At 46.4% G+C, this 20,942-nt stretch overlaps 1 protein-coding gene across 1 annotated transcript in view; it reads right to left on the bottom strand.

Moving 5' to 3' along the window:
* The window catches only part of LRGUK (leucine rich repeats and guanylate kinase domain containing), a 386,639-nt gene that overhangs the window by 170,833 nt on the left and 194,864 nt on the right, over positions 1–20,942 (bottom strand). Inside the window, exon 11 of the mRNA XM_069229317.1 lies at positions 6,924–7,043. Coding sequence (XP_069085418.1) covers positions 6,924–7,043 — 120 coding nt within the window. The remainder of the gene's footprint in view (positions 1–6,923; positions 7,044–20,942) is intronic.

Genomic DNA, 20,942 nt, shown 5'->3' with positions numbered 1-20,942 from the left:
AAACCTGTAAGCTGTGTAAATGCAGTGGTGTCAATATTCATCACATATTCTGTAATTTCCACTGAGGCTCAGTCTCCTTCTTGCAATAACTTTCTCGCCTCTTTCTTTGCTTCTTCCTTGAGTTGGTGAATATATGGTACGATGACAGACCATAATTGCCTATCATACTCTCCCAAGACAGCCAGGGAATTTGCTGCCCAAACTGTGAGCTCCGACATTGAGGTAAACCACTTTCCAATATTGTCTAAGCGTCTGCCCTCCTTATCCGGTGGTGCAGAGATTGGAGCGGACGGGTTCTTAGATCGCCTCTGTGCTGCCTGTGTTATCACTGAATCAGGCTTTGGATGGCCAGTTAGATGTCTTCCGGGGTTTTATATTTTTTTGTCTAATCGCGGGAGCATGGCCGTAACCATAGCTGGATTTTTCAGGACTTTTAAGCCCTCTTCCCAGATATAGTTGACAATGGGCGTGGACCGTAAACTCTTTTCAAACAGTTCCTTGAAGTCATATAAAAAAACAGTCCATCTGTTTAGTTGGCATGGGGAGTGCAAACATCTTAGCTGCCCTTTCCAGTAAATTGTAGAAACCTTCAATATCTTCTGGTGGTGAATCTATGGGGTGGGCGATGGAGATGATGGTGTGGGGATGAGGTACTCATTCCATTCCGTATTAGTGTTTTGGTTCTCTCCTTACTCTCTCTCTTTATCAGAGGTATCTGGTTTGTGCAGAAGTGCTGTCTGTGATGTACGTCTTGCTGACATAGGCAATGACCTAAGTCTTTGTGATGGAGTGGACGGCTGAGTTATGGGAGGGGAAGGGATTGTAGAAGCCTGTTCTGTAGGAGCAGTTCTGAGATCATCAGTTGTAGGGCTGTAATTAAAGAGTTGGGAAGACAAACCATGTCCTCTTGTTGCTGATATTGTCCTTGTGAAGGATAATATTCTTGCTGCTCATACTCCTGCTCATAGCCTGCGTCTTATTCCTGGCACTTAACTTGTAGTTCTGAAGGACTATGAGCAGTCCCAAATGGTCCCTCATTGTCTGAAACATGTTCCTTAAATAGGTGGACTGGAATCAGGGGCGTCACTTTACTAGGAGAAGTGTGCTATGGTGTTAATAGCATGCTACTACTGTGTTCCTGATGTTTTTCTGTCAATAAAGAGGTCATTGACTAGGTCATTGACGGGGGTAGATTTTTCTTAGATGATTTCCTGGCTTTTTCTCTGGAGGTAGACAGTTGTTTTCTCTTTTAGTAAATGTGTCTTTTTGGAGGAGATTTAGAAGGACTGCGTCCCTTTTAAGACCCATGGGAAGTCTTTTTAAAGGCTTTCTTTGGCTACTCTGAGGAAAATCGAGAATGGGGTGACCTTTCCCTCTTATAGGACCTTGCTGAGGTAACAGAGGAGTCCTCACTTGCCGAACTAGAAACAGGCTCTTTTCTGTTCTTCAGCTTCTGAAGCCAGATTAACAACCTTCTTTCCATATCCTTTAAGGTCTTAGTTGAAAAGGTATGACGTACCTTACAATCTTTTGCAGAATGGTCTGGGTAGAGGCAATAAACGCAGTCTTTGTGAGGGACTTCAGAGTGAAGCCTCTTTTTTCCACAGGAACTGCAAGGCCTAAGGAGGCTTTTCCTTTCCTTATTTGACATGATGAAAGTAGTCCGTCTCAGCTTTACTGAAGAAAAGAAGTTGTGGAACCAAGGAAAATACCTTCCTAGTACAACAAAACAAGAATTCTTTCATGATAGTATCCAATAAGGAGAAAACTGAGCAGAGATCAGTGGAGACTCCCTTGAACTACATGCAGTAGAGAATCTAAGGGACTGGAGCTTCTCTCAGGAGGGTTCAACAGGGTGGTGTCTCCTAATTGGTTATTTCTTATGTTTGGTCCTTTTTTAGATAATGACTCTGATATGGTACTAAACTGAAAGGCATAAGGCCTATTTATGTTTATGTATATAGTGACACAACTTTTCCAAGGTACCAGTGATTCCCATCTGTAGGAAAGTATCGTCTTGCCTGCATGTTACCCCCATATTTCACTGTATATATGTTGTTTTAGTCTATGTGTCACTGGTGTCACTGGGACCCTGCCAGGCAGGGCCCCAGTGCTCATAAGTATGTGCCCTGGATGTGTTCCCTGTGTGATGCCTAACTGTCTCACTGAGGCTCTGCTAACCAGAACCTCAGTGGTTATGCTCTCTCTGCTTTCCAAATTTGTCACTAACAGGCTAGTGACTAAATTTACCAATTCACATTGCCATACTGGTACACCCATATAATTCCCTAGTATATGGTACTGAGGTACCCAGGGTATTGGGGTACCAGGAGATCCCTATGGGCTGCAGCATTTCTTTTGCCACCCATAGAGAGCTCTGACAATTCTTACAAAGGCCTGCCACTGCAGCCTGAGTGAAATAACGTCCACGTTATTTCACAGCCATTTACCACTGCACTTAAGTAACTTATAAGTCACCTATATGTCTAACCTTCACCTGGTGAAGGTTAGGTGCAAAGTTACTTAGTGTGTGGGCACCCTGGCACTAGCCAAGGTGCCCCCACATCGTTCAGGGCAAATTCCCCGGACTTTGTGAGTGCGGGGACACCTATGTACAGCGTCACAATGGTAACTCCGAACATGGCCATGTAACATGTCTAAGATCATGGAATTGTCACCCCAATGCCATTCTGGCATTGGGGGGACAATTCCATGATCCCCCGGGTCTCTAGCACAGAACCCGGGTACTGCCAAACTGACTTTCCGGGGTCTCCACTGCAGCTGCTGCTGCTGCCAACCCCTCAGACAGGTTTCTGCCCTCCTGGGGTCCAGGCAGCCCTGGCCCAAGAAGGCAGAACAAAGGACTTCCTCTGAGAGAGGGTGTAACACCCTCTCCCTTTGGAAATAGGTGTGAGTGCTGGGGAGGAGTAGCCTCCCCCAGCCTCTGGAAATGCTTTGATGGGCACAGATGGTGCCCATCTCTGCATAAGCCAGTCTACACCGGTTCAGGGATCCCCCAGCCCTGCTCTGGCACGAAACTGGACAAAGGAAAGGGGAGTGACCACTCCCTTGACCTGCACCTCCCCGGGGAGGTGCCCAGAGCTCCTCCAGTGAGTCCCAGACCTCTGCCATCTTGGAAACACAGGTGTCTGTGGCACACTGGACTGCTCTGACTGGCCAGTGCCAGCAGGTGACGTCAGAGGCTCCTTCTGATAGGCTCTTACCTCTCTTGGTAGCCAATCCTCCTTCCTAGGTAGCCAAACCTCCTTTTCTGGCTATTTAGGGTCTCTGCTTTGGGGATCTCACCAGATAACGAATGCAAGAGCTCATCAGAGTTCCCCTGCATCTCCCTCTTCACCTTCTGCCAAAGGATCGACCGCTGACTGCTCAGGACGTCTGCAAAACCGCAACAAAGTAGCAAGACGACTACTAGCAACCTTGTATCGCTTCATCCTGACGGCTTTCTCAACTGTTTCCAGGTGGTGCATGCTCTGGGGGTAGCCTGCCTCCTCTCTGCACCAGGAGCTCTGAAGAAATCTCCCGTGGGTCGACGGAATCTTCCCCCTGCAACCGCAGGCACCAAAAGACTGCATCACTGGTCCTCTGGGTCCCCTCTCAGCACGACGAGCGTGGTCCCTGGAACTCAGCAACTCTGTCCAAGTGACTCCCACAGTCCAGTGACTCTTCAGTCCAAGTTTGGTGGAGGTAAGTCCTTGCCTCCCCATGCCAGATTGCATTGCTGGGTACCGCGTGATTTGCAGCTGCTCCGGCTCCTGTGCACTCTTCCAGGATTTCCTTCGTGCACAGCCAAGCCTGGGTCCCCGACACTCTAACCTGCAGTGCACAACCTTCTGAGTTGTCCTCCGGCGTCGTGGGACTCCCTTTTGTGACTTCGCGTGGACTTCCGTTCACTCTTCTTCCAAGTGCCTGTTCAGGTACTTCTGCGGGTGCTGCCTGCTTCTGTGAGGGCTCCCTGAGTTGCTGGGCGCCCCCTCTGTCTCCTCCTCCAAGTGGCGACATCCTGGTCCCTCCTGGGCCACAGCAGCACCCAAAAACCTCTACTGCGACCCTTGCAGATAGCAAGGCTTGTTTGCGGTCTTTCTGCGTAGGAACACCTCTGCAAGCTTCATCGCGACGTGGGACATCCATCCTCCAAAGGAGAAGTTCCTAGTCCTCTTCTTTCTTGCAGAACTCCTAGCTTCTTCCAACAGGTGGCAGCTTCCTTGCACTCTCAGCTGGCATTTCCTGGGCTCCTGCCCACTCTCGACACTGTCGCGACTATTGGACTTGGTCCCCTTGTCTTACAGGTACTCTAGTCCGGAAATCCACTGTTGTTGCATTGCTGATGTTTGTTCTTCCTGCAGAATCCCCCTATCGTGACTTCTGTGCTCTCTGGGGGTATTGGTGCACTTTACACCTACCTTTTAGGGTCTTGGGGTGGGCTATTCTTCTAACCCTCACTGTTTTCTTACAGCCCCAGCGATCCTCTACAAGCTCACATAGGTTTGGGGTCCATTCGTGGTTCGCATTCCACTTTTGGAGTATATGGTTTGTGTTGCCCCTATACCTATGTGCTCCTATTGCAATCTATTGTAACTTTACACTGCTTGCATTACTTTTCTTGCTATTACCTGCATAATTTTGGTTTGTGTACATATATCTTGTGTATATAACTTATCCTCATACTGAGGGTACTCACTGAGATACTTTTGGCATATTGTCATAAAAATAAAGTACCTATATGTTTAGTACTTTTGTGTATTGTGTTTTCTTATGATATTGTGCATATGACCCCAGTGGTATAGCAGGAGCTTTACATGTCTCCTAGTTCAGCCTAAGCTGCTTTGCCATAGCTACTTTCTATCAGCCTAAGCTGCTAGAAACACCTCTTCTACACTAATAAGGGATAGCTGGACTTGGAACAAGGTGTAAGTACCTCTGGTACCCACTACAAGCCAGGCCAGCCTCCTACACCATCTCAATGACATGGAATGATTCAAGCATGTGAATCTATGGAAGTTCCAATACTGGAGTAAGAGAGGATTACTGCTGTAACAGGCGGGTCCATCCTGCCAAACACACTTCAATCATTCCACAAGGCTCGCCAGGATGATGCCGAAGACGTTGCACCCTCGTTGAAGCTCCAGTCAGGAGCCGGAAAATTGTCCCACACAGCCCCAGTTAGAGGAAAAGTGATTTACCTTGTGTTTGCAGAGCAGCAGCAGCTCTGATTGCTGGATGAAGTGGCAGTACTGCTCGGAGGAGACAGCCTGCGCTTACCGGCCGCTGCAGAGTGAACTGCATGCAGACCGTCTCGCCAAACAGGATCTGGACTCAGGAGTGCCCACGAAGAGGAAACCCACTGCACCATCGAACACTTTCATACCGCCGGAGCAGGTAAGCCTGGAACTGGGCCAGTGTGGCCATGGGGAACTCGTTGCTAATGGTGCTGCTGCACCATAGACACTTTTGACTAACAACTAAGGAGTCAAAAAGGAAATTCCTGAGTGCAACCTACTTGCATGCATTCCCTGTATGTGACCACCAGTGAGCAGGGAACAACTATGAATATGTTACAAGGTAGAAGGTGGGACAGTGATTTGCCTGACAACTATTAGAGCCCCAACCTAAAGGGAAGTGTGTTGCACATGAGTATTGTTATTCATTTGCACGTGTAGAGTTAGATAGAAAATACTTATTCTCATAAAAGAAAGTATTGGACTGAACACTGATTTACTGTTTCTATGGGGTGCACTTTGAGTTGTAAGTTTTGTTCACTTACCTGCCCCTACTCTCCAAGGGAGCTTTTGCCCCTCCAAAGCTAGCACTGAGAATCAAGTGCAGAAGGGGTACTTGACCCAGTTGCTCCGGATCCATAGTAGGTCAGGCCCCAGGATATCAGGAGTTAAAAGCCTCAACCACCTCGTTGGGCTCAGTAGCCCCAGAGTGCCCAATGGCCCTCTGAAAGGTGATCTGACAGCAAGTTATTTATGTCTATTTTCTGTCAAACAACAGGACAAAGCACCACTGGGTTGTGTTACAGAGGAGCATGCTCATTGAGTGAACAGCAGGTCAAAGAGCGAGAAAGATGATCTGAGGCTATGCCTTAGATTGACCTAAATAACAGCCTTAATAGCTTGTATGGAGTGCCATTTTTGGACAGAGAGATAGCCAACATGGCAGCAACATGATGATGCTGGGGTGTTCCTAGGAAGACTGTGCAAGGTGGAAAGAGTTAAAATGTTTTCTAATGGTGAGAATGAATATTGAGAGAGGCCCACTAGTAAACTATTGCAATACTCTAGTTTACTAAGATCCAGGGAGTTAAAAAGCTGTGGGGAAAGAAACTAAGGGGTGGATTTTCTTATATTTAGCCCTTGATAGTACAATGACATAACCATAGTGCAGATGAAGAGTCCATGGGCATAGAGGTACTACAAAGAAAGCTATGGTTTCTAACTCAATAGTTAAAAGTCTGAGTGTTAAGGTAAAATGGATCGAGCTAGGTAAAATGAGATGTGCTGTTGAAGAATGAAAATAAAGGGCATCCATTTCAGATGAGTTCAACATGAAGAACTAGAGAACCAACCTTCGATGAATCTTTGTAAGGCAGTTAGATTTACATGGCTGGATAAAGCGGGAGCAGCTTAGAAATGAGAAGATGTGGGTGTCTTCACCATATAGATGGCAGGAGAATCTAACTGAAGAAATTATGCTAAGTGAGGAGGTTTTGAGAGGAAAAAAAGGAGAGGGTCAATGGCAGAGTCTAAATGGGTACTGAGATGTAGCTAAAGTGGGCAGGGATGGCTTAAAATATGAGGAATGGAAATGTTGGGGATCCTGCACACTTTTCTATCAGCATTTCCTCTGGACAGTTGAATACTTGTCTCTGATGCAGACCATCAAATGTTTGCAAAACATACCCATATCGGAAGAAATCCTTGAAATCTCTGACCAGCCTATGGGTGAGTTCACGTTTTCCACAGGACTGGGGGCCCGTCATGACCAGCATTGGGTACGGTGCATCCTGGCTGGGTAAAGTACTGCAAGATGAAAATATTAGCAATACTGTCAGTTTCCTTTGTAGCTTTAGTTAATTTTTAAAGAAGAAAATGTTTATCTTAGAATTTCTTCATTATGAAAATACAAGGAGAGTCATATACCTTATATACACAATAGATTTATCACAAAGGAAACCCCTAAAGGGCTCCCTCACAAAACATTATTTCGTTTCTTGTTACATAAAGATTTTTAAACCAAGGCATAAACTTGAGCAAATGGAATATGCTCCACTTTTGTTATTATCTCATTGCAAAGTCGAACAAATTGCAATTTCTCTACATTCACAAAGGTTAAGATGAAGCTACGTTTGAGAAAATATCTCTTTCTCATGTTTTTATGACCAAGGGAGAGCAAACAGTACATCAGTTTTTTAAGACGACAGTATGAGGCCTGTTTTTTTCTGCTAAACACTGTGTACCCCAAGAAGAATCACTCATGAGATTAGAAAATTAAAACATTTTTGCAAGTTTGAAAATCATTTTCCTCCATTTTTCCCATGATGCAAAATTATTGAGCTCACAAAATTAGTCACCCTTTGCTGAAATCAAACGACTAACATTTAAGTGAATCTGTACACGATTCTGTTCGTGTAATACAGCAGATTTGTACCAAACAAACACTGATGGTTTGCCTGTCGAAATTGAAAGAGAGGAAGCAAAGGAGGGAAAAAGAGGGTATGGCAGTGCCAGAAAGGAAGGAAGGGAGGATAGTGTGAAGGTAAAAAGTGAGGATGGAAAAAAGAAGGAAGAAAGGAAAGTCTAGGCTGTGCTTGGTAACTGGAAGGGTTACTAAATTAAATGGATTATTTACAGCAAAAACCCAAAGCAAAGGTCCACAGAATCGACTGGAAAGCCTTAGGGACGTAATGTGCAGTGCATTCATGGATACAGGTCTCCTGCCAGGTGGCAGTGGCCCTTCTACTGTACTGCCTTTTTAGATGTAGGACCACAATCATAGGCTGCTGCTCATCAATGGGCTACTCTGAATTGGCATGTCAATGAGGAAGTAAGAAAATGCGGAACATGATGACACCTATTGAAACATCTTTTACTTGACAGTTTTCAGCTCAGGAGAAAGAAGCAATCGTAATTAGAGTCAAACTGTGCCAATGGAACCCCACTATAAACACAGTGTCATCCCTATCAGTGAAAGAGCACTGTTTTTTAGCACTTTTATTTTATTGGCATTTCACCTTATGCAAGCAGAGCATAATACATCTTATTTAACCAGTGCACATATTTGACATTAATGTGAGCAATTACACTCATGACTTACAGTATTTTTACCAAATGTATTGCTTATTGCATTCACATTACCTTTTTATAATACCACTCTTCCGATAAGGTATTTGGTGTAGGTAAGATGTTCAGGAGAACTACTTAGAAACTATGGCTGGGAGAGGATTAAGATGTAAGTGAGCATGTAGTATTTGACCAGGGTACAGTCATCAAAGGAATACTAATCAACTTCTCTGGTTTAGACAAAAGAAACCATGGAAGAAACCAAAGAAATAAGAAACTGGTAACTTGCCAGTGGTATATACATTTGTGCAGGCAACCAAGTTGTTACCATCAAAATTATGGGCCTCATTACGAGTTTGGCGGAAGGGGTTACTCCATCCCAAAAGTGACGGCTATGCCGGCCGCCGTGTTACAAGTTTCATTATATCCTATGGAATTTGTAAAACGGTGAACAGGATATCCGTCACTTTTGGGACGGAGTAATCCCCTCTGCCAAACTTATAATGAGACCCTATGTTACATCGTTTATGTAGCATCGTTTAAGTGTTCTGTGGGGAAGTTTCCCTAACAGACTGTGGGGGAGGTGTCGGTCCTGTCATATTCCAATCTCCTCTAAATCTTTTAGCTGTCTTAAGAGCCCTCTTCTATCGGATCACTCCTATCGAGTTGTCACAGTACTCCCTGTGTCACTCTCAGAATCTGACACTACTCTTGTGTTAGTGTTCTCCCAACCATCGATGACCTCTGTCCACAGCGGGGCTATTGGCCTGCGCCTCATCCTCATCTTCTCTCCTCAGAGCTCTCTCCTCCGCTCTCCCCTATATCGTTAAATCCAATGTCCAGGCTAGCAAGCTGGGTCCCTTATTATGTTTCCATGCCATCAACACTCTACGCTTAGCCAATACCAGGGCCAAGTCTGCAAATCTGTTACCAATTTTTTGGGGGCGTGGTCTGGTAAACAATTATAGCAGGCATGTCTCTGTTGTGTTCTCTAGTCGTCTTCTCAACATGTGGTTAATTTTTTGTATGACCCCCCTCCCAGAATTCTTGCAGCTGTGGACATGCCCTTGTCATATGGACAAATCCTACGTCATGCAAAAGACATCGTGGGCGACCTATCTCCTCTCCCCCATATATGAGCCTTAGTCGATGTGGGGTAAGGTAAGCCCTGTGTGTATAGTTATACTGTATGTATTTTAGTCGGTGTTTCGGGAGGCCGAGGGTGCATACGCCAAAACTCTACTCCAGTCTGTGTCAGTGAGGGTCCTGTTTAAGTCTATCTCCCACTTTGCCCGGAGAACGTTCAGTGGCCTATGCGCCATTCCCAATAGGGCTTTATATAGCCAGGAGACCAAATATAAACCCTCTTCAATTGACAGCATAGTTTGTAGGACCCCGTGTGTAGGTGGTTCACCCTCTACTTTGCTCCAGAGGTCTCAAATAGCCCCCACCACTGCTTTGTAAGTGATAAACTGCACACAAGGCAGTCCGGTCTGGTCCACAAGGTCCTCAAATGGGATCAGCATTTCCTGGCAATACAACGTACCTAGTGTATGCATTTCTACAGCCATCCAGCAGTTAAGCTGTCTTTTTGTAAAACAGGAAGGCGGTTCACCGTGGGGGATCCCCACCACTGGTGTAGCTGGAGCAAAGGGTACGTCAGTTTTTGTTTTCCTAAGAACTCTCTGCCAATTGGTCAGGGCTGTTGCTAGTAATATACCCCACTTTGGCCCTCGCGATTTAGGCGTAAGCATCCCGGCTACGGGTCTACTGCGACTGGGGTCCCCCCCATCAGCCGTTAATTCTATAAGCCCCACCCCACTTAGCCAATGTCGAGGCCATTGTAACTGAGCCGCTAAGAAATAAAGCTTGAAATCCGGGACTATAAACCTTCCAGCCTCAGGAGGTGGGTGGAGAGTGGCCAGGCCCACCCGTTGACGTCCGTCGTCCCACAGCAATTCCCTGAGGAGCGCGTCTAATGGACGAAACCAAGAGGCCGGCAGTGCATTGGGTAGGTTTGTAAAGTAATAAAGCAGCCTGGGAGGCATCACCATTTTAACGAGAGAGACGAGCGCTATAGTAGGCAAACAGACGGACCGTCAGGAAGTGACAGTGGACGGCAATGTTCGCAGCGCTCTTCCCAGGTTGCCCTCCCTGATATCCTGCAACTCATGATAGAGCTAGATACCCAGATAGCAGAATGTAAGTGGAGCCCACGTCACATCTTCGGGGCAAGAATCTGGGCGATTCACTCCACAAAACATCGGGAAGACACAAGCCGTTCTTCTTTTCAACCGAGGCTGGAACAGACACCAAATTCGTCCAGCAATTTAAATACTTGTGGCAGCATTGCTGGACTGTTTTTAAGGTAAACAAGGAGGTCATCTGCATATAGGCCATTCTATGGCCATGTCCTGAGTCTCGCCACAGCGGTTCTCTGACGATGGCAAACAACAGCGGCGACAAAGGGCACCCCTGCCGGGTTCCTCTATATATGTTATAGTTACAAGAGATCATCCATCCTGTCTTAAAACATGCAGTGGGCTTTGTGTAAAGTAACCAAACCCAGTCGCCCCAGGCATTACCCATACCCATCCTCGACATGGTAGCCCCTAGGGAATCCAAGCTCACAGTGTTGAAATCTTTCTCAAGATCCACCGACACAATCATTGCCAAGCAGGGAGTACAATCTACAGAGGTTGTTGGAGGTGCTACGGGAGGGAATTAACCCATTCTGATCTTCGTGTATGAGGTTATTCATATAGGGTAGCAATCTCATAGCGAGTGTCTTGCTAAGGATTTTAAAATCGGTGTTAAGCATGGACAAGGGCCGGAACTCAGTAACCCTCTTGTCGACTTGCTTAGATTTGGGTAAGGGGATCGCCATGGCTTCCCTGGGTGTGGCCGGCAACATCATGGTTTTGTAGGCTTCGGTGTACATCTCAACCAGCCTTGGTGCCAGGACTCCGCAGCCCAATTTATAGAACTCTGATGGCAAGCCGGCAGCGCACAGGGACCCATTGCTAACGTTTTAATGGCTGCCTTGACCTCTTCCACCGATATTCGCGCACCTCGTGCATCTCTGCCCATATCAGACAGAACACTCCAAGGTAGTACGGACAAAGATTCCTCCCTTTTGACGGACATGTCCACCTGTAGGGGATCGTACAAAGACTTACAATAGGTTGTGAACTCATCATTTATCTGGGTAGGTGCATATTTTGTATCACCCCCCCTGGTGGTCAGCCGAGTGATCGGTGTTCCCCCAGCCTCTGGATGATCCAGAGCCTCCCCACCTTTCCTTCTTCCTCATGTACTTTGGCTATATATGTCTTGTAGTCATGACATCTAAGACGTTCTAGCGTGACCTTATATTTCTCCCTGGTCTCCAGTAATTTTGCTTGTTTTTCTGGGGTGTTATTGAGGTGGTTATCATGTCAGTGCAGGTATTCTTCCCAACGCTAGACGTCACGTTCAAGGTCTCATCTGATACCCACAGTCTGTCCAAGGCAATGACCCCGTACTATCACCTTTAGGGCCTCCCATTCTGACGCCTCTACTAGACGCCGACCCCGGATTCAACGCCAAGTACTCCATCAACCTGTTGAGAAATGCTTCTTGGTAGACATCGTCCTCTAACACTGTGGAGTGTAACTACCAAGTTGGGACGGGTTGGCGAGTCTCTGTTGTTTTCAAAAAGATCAACAGCGGGTTGTGATAAGATATGGCTTGGCCTAAGTATTCTGCTTTTATTACCGTACCACTAAGGGAGGCCGAGCAGAGGATTCGGTCTATTCTGGTGTGTACTCGATAAAGGTGTGAGAAATAGGAGTAGTCCATACCCAGAGGGTTCTGAAGGTGCAAGACATCTACCATATCCAATTGGGATATCCAGGTCGACATACCTGTTGCCACCCTAACAGTCGCCCCACCCCGACTGGAGCGGTGGGGTTGATCGGTCCTGATCGAGGCCTAAGACTCCATTAAAGTCCCCTTCAAGGAGAAATGGAACATCAGTAAATCATGCTAGCCGGGTAGATAAGGAGTGCAGGAACTAGAACTGGTCTTGATTCGGGGCATAAACACTTCCCAGAACCAATGGTTTAGCCACCGAGATGTCCCTCTAATAATACATAGCGGCCCTCTTTATCTACGTCAGTTGCAGAGACCTCAAAGGGTACCCCCGCTTTTATCCATATTTCTGCTCCCCTTGCAAAGGCTGAATATGAAGTTGCGAACAATTGTCCTCGCCAACACCTGCAGAGGTGGTCTGCTTCTGCCCGACTGAGGTGTGATTCCTGCAACATGGCAATATGTATCCCCCTCCGTTTCAATCATGAAAGGATCTTGTGGTGCTTTGCTATCGAACCCATGCCCCGGATATTGCAAGACATTATTTTAAAAGGGAGGTGTGCAGCAGCTATACCATCTAAGAAAATGATCAGGGAACATGGTCCTCACCCCTCTACAATTCCCCACAGGACACTCCAATGGTGCATTACGTACACTTAAGTGACCAGAGGCTAAAACAAGCAATGCAAACAACCCCCAACTCCCCATCCCAAGAGCAGACGAGCAACCGCTGACCACCCAAACCATAGAAACCATTACATAAACATGTTGTATCATCAAATGACTGGATTATCCGGTGGTTGATATGGAGGCTGAAACCAGGAGCATAAGGACGATCTGTCTAAGCCCTGGTCAGCCCACATTAACAGTTCGTAAACCGATCATAGCTGAAGGTAGGGCCCTGTGGACTCAAACAATGTCATCCGAAATCTAGGGTGTCATGTGGAGAGCTCCTCCATTACACTGACTGCAGAATCTACATCTGAGGAGTCCTCTCTGTCCAAGGGTTCAGGCCCCGACCCTAGATCTCCATCCGAGCTTCTCGCCTCAGTCCAGAAATAAGGTGGTCCGGCCACCCTCCAATTGGAACGGGCTTGTTTCGTGTGCTCTCTGCAGCAGAAGTTTCTCTTTCCAACGCAAAGAACAGAGTGAGGGGCCAAGACTCAAGATAGGTCACATCAGGTCCCTCCACACCCTCCGGTATTTCAATTATTCTCACATTATTGCGCCGACTGCGGCCCTCTGCATTCTCAGCACGGAGCTAGAGTCTCTGGATCTGTTCAAAGAGGTGGGTAACCTGGGACATAAGGGCCTGGTGCGCAGGTTGCAGATCCTCTAGGGTTGTTTCAATAACTTTCACCCTGTCAGCCAGTTTGTGATGCTCCATACACAGGTGGCTTAGTTCAGTGGAAACCTTTCCAATCTCTAGGCTGAGAGTCAAATTGGTATCCACAACTGCCCCTAGGATTCTGTTCAGGGTATTTTGCATAGTGGTAGGCGTCAGGTTCTCCCCAGTGTCATTGTTTGTTGGCGTCAGGCGCCAGAGTCGTCACGGGCGTCCCCGCAATTTAGGTCTGGGTTTCCCCACAGTCAGCATATATCAGTAAATAGTTGGAGCTCGCAGCTATCGCTCTCATGTCTAATGTCCAACTCAGTGGAGTGACCCCTCAGCGAAGGGCTCCAGCAGCTACTGGTCCTGTAGGCCTCCAGTGCAGTGAGAGAGCTCTCCAATTAGGCCCAGTAGAAGGGAGCCAATCCTGTGTTTACGCTAGCCTCCAAGCACATGCTGTTGCAATATCTTATCCTATGAGGCCACATTAAGTCTCTAGCAGTGTTCCACCTCCATGATCGCTCCAAGTGCAGCCTGCAGGTCCACCATTCAGGAGTCAACTTTTGTTCAATGTTCCACCAATGAGGCCAAAATTCAAGGGGGCACTGAGGCGGCATCAGACTCCAGTTGGTCCAACAAAGTCTAGCCCTGTCACTACTCACTGTCCCCGACTATCAGAGAAGGGGGTTATGGGGTCACTCGCAGCGTGGCGATCCAGCTCAGGCACTCCCGCGATGGCACTCTCAGCCCATGCCAGTGGAGGTGGGTGACGGGGTACAATCCACCAGTCGCTCCTCTGCGCAGGCCCCCTCATCAGTGCTGCCCCTCCTTGAAAACCCAGGCAAGTCTCCACCAGGCTAGGGCCCCCCGCGACGACCCAGGGAGGGGCCCAGTCCGCTTCCCAGCACCTCTCCACCGCAGGCTAGTTCTTCGTCCCCCCGATCCTCTCTCTCAGACCATGGGAGATCACTCCTCGGCTGGGGCTCCTCAACTTTGCCACTCGTAGTGGCAAGCAGGGCTAGGCCTTTGCCCACTTCCTGTTCTCCTCTAGGCCAGGCCATGCTTCTTTCCACAGTGCTGGTCCTCACCGACTGATCGTGCAGGCGGTTGCAGCACACTCCTGCATGTCTCGCAGGCAATCTACTGGCTGCTGGGCTTCTGACCTGGCACCCTCACGACAGGCACCTCTCCCACTCCAGCTGCTCTCAGCGCTGATGGCCGGCGCAGCAGGCGGGCCAGGCCTCACCTCTCTGGACGGTTGGATCACTCTGCAGCTCGAAGAGGCCGCTAGTGTCATCTGGTGCCTCTGGACCTCCTCACCTGAAGGAGCTGGTTCCAGCGGGGCCCCGCCTCACTTCTGTGCCGTTATCCCCCCCCCCTTCTTTGGTTGAAAAGACAGGATTATTGGCGGGCCGGCCTGAAGCTCCGGCACTAAGCAGCCGCCATCTTGGCCGGACAAACTCCACTCCGAAAGAGCTCTGTTAACAGACATGGGTCCAGATTGTTTAGGTTGTTTCATCAAAGATATTGGGTTGTGGACTTCGAGACAAAGAACACAAAAACAGTATCCACAAAATATTTAACATATTCTTTAAATTTTGTGTTACAAATGCTCATACATATACAAAAGCAGAATGGCAAGACATTATTTAAAATGATTTACCCTGTTTTCTGCTGGGCTGGTTTTACTCAGTGCTCTAATTAAACCGTTTTGTTAAGTAGAAAGAAAATAGGAAGACATGTAATTGCTTCCAGGGTCTTGTAGCGTCATTTAGCCAGTGCTGAAAAAGTAGTATGTAGCATTTGCGCCTCTTTTGAGCACTACTGTTTTTAAGAGCTTAACGCCATTTTCCCTCCCTCGTGGTTTGTTTGCACCTACTGCAAACACAAATTGGCATTAATGTGGAAATAAAATGAAAGAAATTGGTGAAAATAGCATCTGCATACATTTCCCACCTTTTTGTGGAGATGTTTAAATTGGTGCAAAACATAGAGAACATGAAGTGTACATGTAATTTGCACTAGGAAGCTTTTGCACCTGATTTTGCACGTGTCTAAATTACATTCTTAATAACAAATAGTACTCTTTCTATCGACCTTGCTTAAGAATTCAAATCAGTATGAAAGATATGTAGGGCACAATATTAGGTATGCAAGGAAAAAGCAGGGTCCGCGGTCTCTGTGCCAACTTTCAAAATAAAATACAATACAAAGAAGCCACAAGACCAACGTGTTTAATGCAGAAATAGTGAGCAGCACAGAAAATAATCAAGAGACAATTTGGCTGGATCTTCTCATTGAGAAGATGCGATACCTCCTTGAGGTGAAATATATAATAAATACATAAACACACTGCTAACTTAATTAATTTCTAGAAATCACATTTCTGGTCGCCAATGTTGAAAATGAAGCTACGCATTATTGCAGGATATAGGAAATGTGCAACATATTACCTCGAATAAAATGGCTTCTAGGTCTACTAAGGCCATCAAACCTAGCGAAAATATTGAGGTTAAAAGGCACTTCGGATTGATAAAAACAAATTCATATTATTATGTGCAGAGAGACATTTAAAACTAAAGAAATCGAAATGGAAATTAGAACTTTCACACAAATATATGCATAAGATAGACTCGGTAGGTCTTACTTTCTTCATCTGTAGGTGCATTCATAGAAAACTGGTGTGAAAAGTTATTTAAGCTATTCCACAGGCGCGTGAAATTTTGAAAAAATTGAGTCCCACAGGAGGCTAGTTTGAAAAAGAAACACCTTTTCCTCAAAGCAGTTCTCTTGATGTTATTTCACGTTATTTTTTAATGTGCAGTATGTCCTCATGGTCAATTTTTCATCCAAAATAAAGCAGATTTTTCATTCTGCAACATTAAATTTCACACACTTTTCAACGAACAAGTGACTTGCCTTTGGTAAGTCTTTTTCTGTATCTGCCTGTAGTTTCCTCACCGTTTGAATACCCCAGGAACCAGACAGGACCTGGACATTTCCAATAGCTATCCCATGCTGACAGAGAGCACCAACTCTATTACGGCTTTGCACTTGGCACGGCATGACATCACTCGAGTCATAAAGCGCCCCCGTTGATGTGCTGACCTCAGTTATCTTCCATTTTTAGAACAGCTTTGAGGCAAATGAATTAAACTAACATCAAAGATATAGGTGCAGTTTTCTTCGAAATGAAAAATCACAGATGATCAGGATCATTAGTATATTCAGTCATGCAAAGGGAATGAGAGTAGGATGCAGTGAGGAATCTACAGGTACCACCAGACAAAGTGTCACTGGTGGTAAGTAACTTGTTCTTATGGGTGCTTCGACCTGCAGATTCCTCACTGAAGTCTTTACTCCACTTTAATTGGATGTGGAGGAGGGTAGAAAGTGGAAAGAATGGTAGACTGAGCTAAGCGGAGTAAGCACCTTTGGGAGGAAGACAGTTTTGGTATTCAATATCACTTTCTTTGGAAAGAACGAGGTGAAGGGAGGCTTCACACTCAGAGCCTGAAGTTCTCTTAACCATCTAGCCTACATAATATCAATTAATTCATAATGTTAACAATCGTAAATGGCAACTATGTAAAGGTTCAAACAGGGAACACATTAGGTAGGAAAGAACCACACTGAAATCCCACTGTGGCACAATAAAGGGCATAGAAGGGTACTTGTTTGTGAGACACTCAAGGAATCTTAGAACAATAGGACTTTTAAAGAGTGATGGTTTATCACAGAAACGATGATAACGATGACAAATAATGGTTAACAGTAGTAATATGCAGCCTTGCTTGGCTGGTGAAAGGGCAAGATAGAGAATGTCAGACAGGTGAGCTTAAAGAGGATGTGTAGAGTTGTCTGTACACCATTTAACAAATGCTCTCCATATGCCAAAATAATCAGGTTGTGGTGGAGTGCCGTCTTGAATATAAAACAACAAATCAGAAGATAAGGAAAAGGCACTCACGTTGCCCCACTCAATCTCCAGGCATGTAGCTGGAAGCTGGGGAGTAGAACCTGCCCCTGCAATTGCAGTAGGGGGTCTACCATGTGAGGGACAAGGAGCGGAGTGCAGAGAGAGAGAGATGAATGAGGTCTGCATACCACACCCTTTGTGGCCAGTCTGGGGCAATTAAAATTACTTGGGCCCGGTTGAGGCAAAACTTCCTCAACACACGAGGAATCAAGAGTATGGGAGGAAAATCATAGTGAAGTGGAAAGATAAATTTCCAGCGAAATGCGTCCCCCAGTTCTCCCTGCCCTGGATACTGGTGGGAACAGAATTTTGGGCAGAGAGCATTCTCAAGAGAGGCAAATAGGTCTATTTGAGGAGTCCCCCATGAATAGAAGATGTCCAAGGCTACTTCTGGGTGGAGACGCTGCTTGTGATTGTCAAGATAACGCAAACTGCAAATATCCACATGCTCTTTGAGCACTCCAGCCAGGTGATCTGTTACCATCTAAATCTGATACTCCTGAGCCCAGGTGCCACAGTCGCAGAGCTTCTCTGGAGGGAAAAAAATGACCCCATGGAGCTGACTCCCCTTTGCTTGTTGATGTACCAAATTACAGTTGTGTTGTCTGTCAACTTCCGGACAGACTGACTGTAAAGGGAAGGGAGGAATGCCTTGATACCCAGATCTGTCAACCGCATTTCCAACAAATTGACTTGCAGAATCTCTTTTTCTGTTGACCAGAGGCTCTTATCTTCTCTTCTTCCAGATAAGCACCCACCACGCTAGGGTGGATGCATCCATGATTACTGTAGGCACTGGAGGAAGAGAGTGAAATGCTTTCCTTTCGAAAGGTTACCGCTCACACTTCAACACTGCAGATCCACCGCAGTGTCTCTGATGATCTTGATGAAGGCATGCAGATCTCAACTGTGTTGGAACCACTGCCCGTGGAGCACTACTGGACGGCCCTCATGTGCCACTCTTCTTGGGAAACCAACAGAATGCAGGAGGCTAGCAGACCTAGTAGGCGGAAGACTGTCTGGACTGGGATAATCACTCCAACCTGAAACATCGGAATCACAGCCTGAATGGCCTGAATCCTCTGAGGAGGTAGGAAGGCTTGATTCAATGTGGTGTCTACTACTGCCCCTGAGAACAGAATGTGCTGAGAGGGCACCAGGTGAGATTTAGGATTGTTTGATTGAGAAGCCCAGACTGAACCACTGAGTTTTTGTTGGAAGTGGCAAGACACCATCTCTTGTGAAGCAGCCTTGATCAGCCTGTTGTCCATGTAAGGGAATAGTGAAATTTGTGACTGTTTGAGATTAGCCACAACCGTTGCCATCACTTTCGTAAAAACTTGATGTGCAGAAGTGAGGCCAAATATAAAGACTCCAGAACTGGCAATGTTTGGATCTGTCTGTGATGCAAAGATATTTCCTGTGAGACTGCAGGATTTTGAAGTACGCATCCTGCAGTTCAACAGACACTATCCAGTCTTCTGCTTTCAGCGCAAGCAGAACCTGAGCTAGGGACAGCATTTTGAACATTTCCTTTTTGAGGAACCAGTTTAAAAGCCTGCAGTATAGGATCAAGGCGAGACTGTTGTTCTTTCTTAAGATCAGAAAGTACAAAGAGTAGCACCTCTGAAGCTTTTGCTGCTCTGGAACAATCTTCACTGTACCCTTTAGGAGTAAAGATTGGACTTCTTGCTGAAGGACATGCGGCTGGTGTTGTGTGAGTGTTGGATATTAGTGGGGAAGTGAAAGGGGGAATGCTGGAAGGATAGGGCATACCCCGTTTCCACAATTTGCAAACCAAAAGGGCTGAAGTAATAGTCCTCCACATTTGTGGAACAGAGGATACCTGCCCTCTGTCCTCCAATGGGTAGATTGTGTTCCAATAAGCAAACTAGGGCTGCTTCCCTGCTGTGACTAGAGAAGAGGAGGAGGAGGAAGAGGATGCAGTAAGAAGTAGGGCACATTGTGTTCCTCTGTACTGTCTGATTGTTTTTGTTGCTGGTGCTGTTGTACTGATGACTGTTGGCACCCTCGAAAGAAAAAGCCTCAAAATTCCTAAACTATCTATAATCTATAGGTTGGGATTGCAGATTAAAAGATCTAGCTGTGGCCTTACTGTCCTGAAATTTGATAGTGCTGAGCCCACCTTAGCACCAAAGAGTCTAGAGCCATCAAATGGCAAGCCCATTAATGTAGTCTGGACATCTTCAGAGAAACCTAAATTCCTCATCCAGGCATGACGACGGAGAGAAACTGATGTGCCCATTTTTCTCACTAATGAACCTGCTGTAACTAAGCCTGATTGTCTAACTTGCAGTGCAGTGGCTTGTCCAAGTCCTAGCATCTCTGTAAAGTGAGCCTCTATTTCTGACAGTCAGTTAGGGATGACTGCAGAATCCAATAAGGCATGGACGTACCTTCCAAGGAGACGGGTAGCATTGAGCGATTTTAGAGCCATGCTCCCTGCTGTCAATACCTTTTTGGCAAATCGTTCCCTCTTTTATGACTTCCCGTCTGATGGTGCGGAAGGAAAGAATCCTGAAGTCAGCTTGGAAGAACATGAAGCCTGCACAACCATACCTTCAAGAGACAGGTGTGATGACAGGAAGTTCGAGTCTACAGGAACAGGCTTATACAACAGGCTGTTGGTCTAGAAACACACATGCAAGTAGTTGGCTTCTCTCAAATGTCCAGTATGCGTTCTGCCATGGCCTCATTAAAAGGCAGCAGTGGTTCCGAAGTATGGGAGGCAGAATCAGGCACCTTTTTGAGGATGTTCGATTTGACCTCAGTCGACGGAAGGGGCAGCTCCAACATTTCTGCTGCCTTATATATAATTGAATGATAAGAGGTCCCTTCCGGAGGAAGGAGATCTATAGGATGTAATAACTCCCACTCTGTAGAAGTATCAAGTCCACTGGCTTCTCGCAAACTCTCAAACTTTCAAAGTCAGGGTTGATTGCTGGCTGACTAAAAACATCCTCAGTGAGGGTGTTGTTCAGTAGATCACAACAATCAAAGAATTTGTACTCCTCTATCAAACTTTGTGTCTTTCTTTTAAAGTGGTGAAGCAACAGAAGTAGCGAGTCTGATGGAGGCTGAACTGGAATGCGTCACTGGAGTCACTTGTGGCACCGGTGGAGTCAGTTGTGGTGCTGATGGCGTCGGTGAGATATTAAGTTCTGGCACTGATGGTGAAGAAGACGGAAGGACAAGTGGAGGCATCTGAGGTGGCACCAGAGTCTTAGCTGTCCAAGTCAATTGTGGCATTAGTAGGAACAGAGTAAAAGGTGCCGAATGATAGGGCGCTGAAATGCCTCTTGAGGAATCAGACATTGGTCCCAGGAGGCCAGCAGAGGCATCAGAGGAGATGGGGATCTTGTTCTCTGAAGAGACTTTCGACCGCCTTGACGATAACCTCTCCCTCTAGCCATTAACATCTTGGCTTATCGTTCTGTAAGAGCTTTTGGATGCATCT

Source organism: Pleurodeles waltl, chromosome 4_1, assembly GCF_031143425.1.
Source record: "Pleurodeles waltl isolate 20211129_DDA chromosome 4_1, aPleWal1.hap1.20221129, whole genome shotgun sequence".
Lineage (NCBI taxonomy): Eukaryota > Metazoa > Chordata > Amphibia > Caudata > Salamandridae > Pleurodeles > Pleurodeles waltl.
This window is presented reverse-complemented; position numbering and strand designations above follow the sequence as displayed.